Source organism: Neospora caninum, chromosome VI (genome assembly GCF_000208865.1).
Source record: "Neospora caninum Liverpool complete genome, chromosome VI".
NCBI classification, from domain to species: Eukaryota; Apicomplexa; class Conoidasida; order Eucoccidiorida; family Sarcocystidae; genus Neospora; species Neospora caninum.
In genome coordinates, this window is record NC_018392.1 from 1,310,948 (window position 1) to 1,317,792 (window position 6,845).

Sequence of the window (6,845 nt, forward strand, 5' to 3'; positions counted from 1 at the left end):
GTAGACACCTCCCAACAATCGCCACTTCGACGTGGTTTTCGGCCCCAGCTGGCCAGGTGGCTTCCAATTCAGTTGTTTCCTCCCTACTACATCCGCACGCAACACTGCCAGCCGACCCTTTTTACCGTTAGTACTAAAGCCCCGTCTGTTTCTGAAAACAAGGCTGTGTTTGCCGCTAGTGCGGATTTCCTGCGCAACAAAGGTTCGTTCGGATTCGGCAAAAGTCGTTCGAATTGCCCTGATCTCTACCTGATCCCGCGAGCTCTCCGATCGGGCGGCAACTCGCGATCGCGTGTCTCACTGATCGCTTGACGCGACCACGATGTGCTTGCGAAGATCAGTTTCTGTGTTAACCGGTGACACTCTCAGTTTCGCAATGCGCATCAATTGTAGAGCTGATGAGGACGAGTCAGCTCCGAAAGCACGGTTATATCTTCTTGCCAACAACGAGAACCTGCCACTTAGGCCGCTAACTTCGGCAGTCCGGCGGAGAGGGGCGGGTTCCGCTTCCCCCCCCTTTTAGGAATTTGCCTTCCACCGACTCGACTCAAGCTCTACAAAAAAGTCGCTATCCTCTGCCGAATGCAACTGCTGACGAGACTCTCAATATACAGAAAGGCGAATGCAGTGTTCCGCAGCTTCGTCGCGGTGTCGGGTGTGCAGCTCTCGCTCGTGCCCGTTTTCATCTATGCGAGAAACTGTGCGCACGCATGCTTCGCCGCTGGTCGCGATCCCTTAACAAGGGAGAGTCAGCGCCACTGGCCATCTTATTCCAGTCTGTGCACCTCAAAAACTTTCCATTAGGAAGGAACTTTCAGAGATGTCCACCTCCACGTGCCCAGCTTCCTCTTTTTGCTCCTGCCATCCTTTGACTCCGTGCCACGTTTCTCGCGTCCGCGTTGCCGACCACGAGCCGTTTTGTGGCTAAGTGCTTGCTAGTCGTTTTCCGATCGCCAGACTCGAAAAGTGTGTCAGCCCCAGCTGTGCTCCTCCGTCCATCTTTGCCGCTGTTCGTGTCGAAGGCTTTTCCCTCTCGGGTGCGCCTTTCTAGGTTTTTTCTCTGCTTTTCTTTGCGCTGCGTTCAGCCCCGGACTCACCTGTCGAAAACCACGTCCGAACTGGAAGCAGCGGTTCTTCGCCTGCTGCACAGGACGCCCCCTTGTGCTTGCACCCAGTTACGGAGTTTCCAGGACGCCGTTCCTTTACAGTTGCGTCCGATTTCCCCCTTCCTTTTTTAACTTGTCAACTTCTGTCTGCGTTTCCCGTTCGCGAGCGAGAAAACAGCTCTCTTGACACGACCCCCTCGAAATGCGTAATGCATCGAGGCAGGATATATCCGTGAATGTGTAAACTAGAGTTATTAAACAATTGCGACTGACTGCCTGCTGTACATACACACCAACAACACGGCCTGCTGCTTCGTCGCTTCCGTTTGGTCAAGAATCAGAAGCGGACACCGCATCTTCTGTCCGTTTTTTTTGCTCTCCGTTGAAAAACGTTTCGTGTCTCCTGCACACCGCCGCCGCTTCAAAGCCGGATCTACAGTGGGCATCGCTACTCGTTTCTTGCTCTTTCCACTGCTGACCTTCGGTTCCGGTGCATCTTTCTCACCTGTGCTTTCAAGCTGGGTCGTTCGCCGCGTCTTCGAGACTTTTCCGGCGTTAAAGAATCTTTTTAGCGCGTTCTTTCCGCCTTTCTTTGGTTCTTTTGCCTTCGGAACCTCCGAAGTGCTTGAGAGCATGCACGCGTTTTGAGTCCCTGCCGTAGTCCTCCTTTCCACGTGATCGCGCGACGGTGCCATTCACATTCCACAGCCATGGCGTATCCAAGTGGCAAAGACACAGAGAAAGGTGAGCTGCCGCAGTGCGCTAGACCGTTTGCAGAGACAGGTGACCTTTCCATGAATGAATACCAAATGTATCTGCTCCATGCATATAGTCTTTTATCTCTGTTTCATTCGACCTGCCTATCTAGTTAAACGTACGTATGCAACATACTTTCTTGTACATGCATATAGATACAGAGATATTTATATATATATATATACTTGAATATGCGTATGTGCATCAATATTGTTGGAGGGAGAGCTAGGGTGCCTGCGGCCTCTTGTTGACTTGAAGAGGGGAGTCGGCTCAGGGCCTTGAGCTGTTGGTTTTTGTGCCGCGAATCGAACAGACATCCTTCCGCCATGTGAGACGTTTTGTGTTTCGGAGACGGGACAACACTGGGGAACCGTGGAGAAGCGAGCAGTTGCTGGGCTGCCATCTTCCCGACGCTCTCGAACGGATTTCTGGCTGTGTGGTCCCGTGTCCGTCGTGCCCACGTGTGCAAACGCTAGCACTTCGGCTCTAGCGTGCCGAGAACTGTCTCGCTGTCTGCCCCGTTCTGCGTGGGGTCTCTCCCCTGTCTTTTATCCAGTACCGCACACACAAAGGTCTATATATATGTATATATATGTATATGTATATATATGCCTCTTCCGTGTGAAACGGGACGAAACTTGCGGGGCGTGAGGTGCAAACCTTGGCCTCCTCTCTTCTCCCACGGCGGGCCGCTTGGCTGTTGCACGCTCTTCGGCTTGTCGCTTCGTGCCTTTGCGTAAACGCTTAGTGGACCAAGGTAGAGTCTTGGCGGTCCTCTCGGGCTTTGGCTCTCTGGGCGCCCGTCGACCGCCCGCTGTCGCTGTGCGCGATCCGAGACGCTGGCGGGAGTGTGTCCCTTGTCGTTTTGAGCGTTTTCTCGCTTTGCATGTGCTTTCTTCAGGCAGCATGCGCCGCGGGCGCTCGCTGCTGGTCGTGACGAATGACAACCAGTACACGCTGTCGAGCGCGCCGCCGGAGGTGCCGGAGCACATGCCGGTCCTCGCCGAGACAGCCCCGAGGATCCACGCCGGCGGCCCAAGGCCCGTGCGGCGCCTGTCGTTTCGCAAGGCGAGCTCGGTGACCGCGAACGCGAGCGAAATGCCGTGCGCGATGCGACTCGGCTCGTCCCTGGGCGGCGCCAGTCAGAGCTTCGCCCTCTACGGCTCCGTCTACGGCCCATCGCAGATCTCCAGAGACATGTCATCGAGCAGCTCCTTCCCTGTTCACCAGAGAGAACAGCGCGCGAGAACCCATCTCCACTCTGCTGACCTCTTTGATCGAGTGAGACGAACCAGCCAAGAGCAGAAGGGCAGAAACGAGACGGAACGCCGCACAAAAGCCAAAAGGCGACACAGAGGGAGAGCGAGAAGGGAGACACAGAGGGAGAGCGAGAAGGGAGACACAGAGGGCTGCGAGGTGCAAGGTCTCCGTGAACTCTGCGGTGTTTTTTGCGGTGGAGACTCGCCACGCTCGCTCGCTTTTGTCACGTGTCTCGACTCCGCGTGCCTGTGCATGCAGACGAGCCCGGTGCAGAAAGCCCGCCAGGCGTGGACTTGCACGTTGCCTACTGCCCTCGACGCAGAGACCCACACGCTGATTTCTGGTCCCGCGTTGGTGGACAAAGTGAAGGAGGCCTTCGAATCCGGGCCGCTGGCGCAGTCGCCTGAAGTCCAGAAGAAACTCGAGGCTCTCTTCCCAGCAACGTGGGGCTTTGAGTACACCGAGGTGGCCCAGGGCCCCGTTGACGCCGACGGTGCGAACAGCCGCTAGACTCGTGAAGCGTCCTTTGCGCGTCTCTCTTGCAAAACACTCGAAACGCGTCTCCCCTAAAAAGACTTCCAAACGCGGAGGATCCCGGTGGACGCCTTTTATCTATATGTCCATGGACGTCTTCCCATGCATGCACAGGAAATGTCTCCGTGAAGACGTGTGTCGATGTGGAAATGCAGACGGCGGAGGGATGGCAGAGCCACTAACATCGAGACATGCGTGGAAAATTGCGATCTGCCTTCAAAGGCCGTGGCGTTTCGCAGATTTTAGGCCGCAAAAACAAACGCTTCGCAGATGGACGTAGAAGACGCACAGGTTTTTTGTGGGGAGGGATCCGCCACGTGCTTTGTCTTTGATACCCCCTTACTACGCATGTACTCTCAATCGCCTTTTGTCAGGCACTTTGGATGCTGCGTTCTACCGTTTCTCTTGTTGGCCCCGTCTGCCCTTCGTTCTCGCGCTGTCCGCTGCGGGTGCCGTTCTTCCTGTGTAGCGCCTTTCCGCTCGCCTTGTCTGCTTTCGTGTCTCACGAGGCAGCGGTTGTCTGTCCACCCGTGCATGCGCTCCGTCTCCTTTCCGGCTTTTTGCTCCGCGCAGGTGGCGAAGCCGCAGGCCGCCAGCGCGTCGTGGCGCGGATCGGCATCATCTTGAGCGGCGGGCCGGCTCCTGGAGGGCACAACGTGATCGCCGGTTTGCACGACTTCGTGAAGAGTCGCCACCCCGACTCGGTCGTCTTTGGATTCATGGGAGGCCTGGACGGGGTCATGAACAAGAAATACAAGGTGAGGCCGCGAGAAGAGCCGACACGATCTTGCCCAGTGAACCTCTCTGCCTGCGAAAAGAGGGGGGAGCGGACGCTGTCCGCGAAAAGGTGGGGCGTGCCCAGGTTTCTTTTCCGGGGACACGGGCGCGGAGAGAGTCGCGGCCTTGGAATCCACCTGCGAATCCGCTTCCTCTGCATACGCTTCCTCTGCATGCGCTTCCTCTGCATGCGCTGCACGCACACAGGTCTTGACGGATGAGCTGATGAACCAGTATCGCAACCAGGGAGGCTTCGACATGCTCTGGTCTGGACGTGGGAAAGTGAACGGAGAGGAGGATCTCAAGAAGGCGAAGGAGGTAGGCGAAGGCGGAGGAGCGACGAATCGCGAATCCTGGAGCAGGGAAACACTCACAGAGCGACTGCGAAGGCGAATAGAGAGAGGCAAAGAAGAGTTGACGGTGGATGCACAAGAAGAGACAAGGGACGCACGTACGGGAAGAAATTTCGAGGGAGAAGAAGGGAGTCGAGACCACGATAGGGGGTGAGGTAGAGAGGCGTTTGTGGGCTGGGAAAAACCAGCTGTGTGTTTTGGTGGAACAGACGAGTATGACAGGATGACATGACATGCGCGCTGGCCCGATTCCGACCCGCAGATCTAGGGATACTCCATAGATCTGTTTTCGCGGTTCCTTTTAATCTTTGTTTGTGGTGTCATAAAACGCCACCTGCATGCCTTGCCGTCTACTCCTTGTCTCCGTGCTCTTTGTCATTCTCTTCTCGGCCTTCGTCTTCCATCTGGAGCTTTCTCCTCTCTTCTTCCTCGCTCTCCTCTTCCTCCCTCTCTCCCTTCCGCTCTCTCCTTTTCCTCTCTCTCTTCGTCTCTCTCCTCTTCGGTGACAGTCGGTTTTCTTCTCGGCTTTTCGTTCCGTGTTTGTTTCAGGTTTGCGAGAGCTTGGAGTTGCATGGCCTGGTTTTGGTTGGGGGCGATGGTTCGAATAGCAACGCTGCGCTTCTGGCCGAGTACTTCCAAGTTCATCTCCCCTCCTGCGCAGTCGTCGGCGTCCCCAAGACGATCGACGGAGATTTGAAGAGCCCCCTTATTGAGGCTTCTTTCGGATTCGACACAGCCGCCAAAACGTACTCGGAACTTATCGGCAACCTCTGCACCGATATCAACAGTTCCCAAGTAAATCGGGCGAGAGCCGCAGTGGCGAGAAGAAGAGAGAAACGAAAGACGGAGCGAAGATCTCTTTTGCGACGATATGTCACACCGAGGGAGGGCAATTTCTGAAAACCCACACATCTGACCGGGGCGTCCTGACAAGGGCTGACGTATTCAAATCGTGTGCATGCCCACGTTTCTACACAGAGAAATGTGTCTAGATTTAAAACATCTTTATGTGTAAATGCTTCTCTCTCTGTCTGCCGCTTTGTTGTAGCCTCTTTTGTACTCAAGTTCTTTTCGAACGACGGCTTTGTCCGTTCGACCGGGCCGAGAACGTTTTTATCACACGAAAGCTCTCGACGACCGTGACACAGCCGCGCGGGCCCCGGCTCGTCAGGTGGTATGTACACCCAACGACTCGTGGCGTGTTCGCTTTTTTTCCCTTTTGTGTTGCTCAGACGACTTACCACTTTGTGCGCGTGATGGGTCGGAGCGCCTCGCACCTCGTCCTCGAGTGTGCCATGCAGACGCGGCCAAATCTCGTCTTTATCGGCGAAGAAGTGGACGAAGCGAACCTGTGCCTGGCAGACATCGTGAAGCAGATCGCCGACCTCGTCGTCGACAGACTGCAAGCCGGGAAGCGATACGGCATCATTCTTCTCCCGGAAGGCCTGATCGAATTCATCCCCGAAATGAAAGTTCTCATCAAGGAACTCAACGAAGTGCTCAGCGCCAACGATGGCGTAAGACAAGCAACCCGAATTCACTGAAAAGAACTCAACATTTTCCCGCTCCGTACAGCCATCTATATCTTTACTTACAGATATATATATATATATATATATGTTTACATACAGATATATATATATATATATATATATATATATGCAGAGAGAGGTAGAGGGGACCCTCGCAGAGGGGTGTCGAACTTTGCGGATGTCCATGTGGAGTCAAGACCGTGGTGCGTGTAAGTATATCCTCATGCTTCTTGGTTTTTCATGGAAAAGCCGATTGCTCTTCCGCACCTTCACTGAGGAACAAGAACAGATTCCCCGCGAGACCGCGAATCGTGGGTGCGTCTCTATAGTCGCACAGACACCAATTTGGGAACACATGTACATATATATATGAATGCAATTTGCATACAGTTGCGCTTGTGCCCCAGTTGCATGTATACATATATATCAAGGTTTTCGTATGTGTATAGAGAGATTTATGTAGGTGCACCTCAATATGTATACATACACACGTATACATGCACATATATATATATATATATATATGT

General features: G+C 54.3%; 1 protein-coding gene across 1 annotated transcript in view; it reads left to right on the forward strand.

Moving 5' to 3' along the window:
- Positions 1-1,816: 1,816 nt before the first annotated feature.
- The window catches only part of NCLIV_017040 (Phosphofructokinase, related), a gene marked incomplete at both ends in the record, with an annotated part of 12,934 nt that continues 7,905 nt past the window's right edge, over positions 1,817-6,845 (forward strand). Inside the window, 7 exons of the mRNA XM_003881896.1 lie at positions 1,817-1,850; positions 2,764-3,143; positions 3,381-3,615; positions 4,230-4,414; positions 4,641-4,751; positions 5,336-5,581; positions 6,019-6,303. Coding sequence (XP_003881945.1) covers positions 1,817-1,850; positions 2,764-3,143; positions 3,381-3,615; positions 4,230-4,414; positions 4,641-4,751; positions 5,336-5,581; positions 6,019-6,303 — 1,476 coding nt within the window. The remainder of the gene's footprint in view (positions 1,851-2,763; positions 3,144-3,380; positions 3,616-4,229; positions 4,415-4,640; positions 4,752-5,335; positions 5,582-6,018; positions 6,304-6,845) is intronic.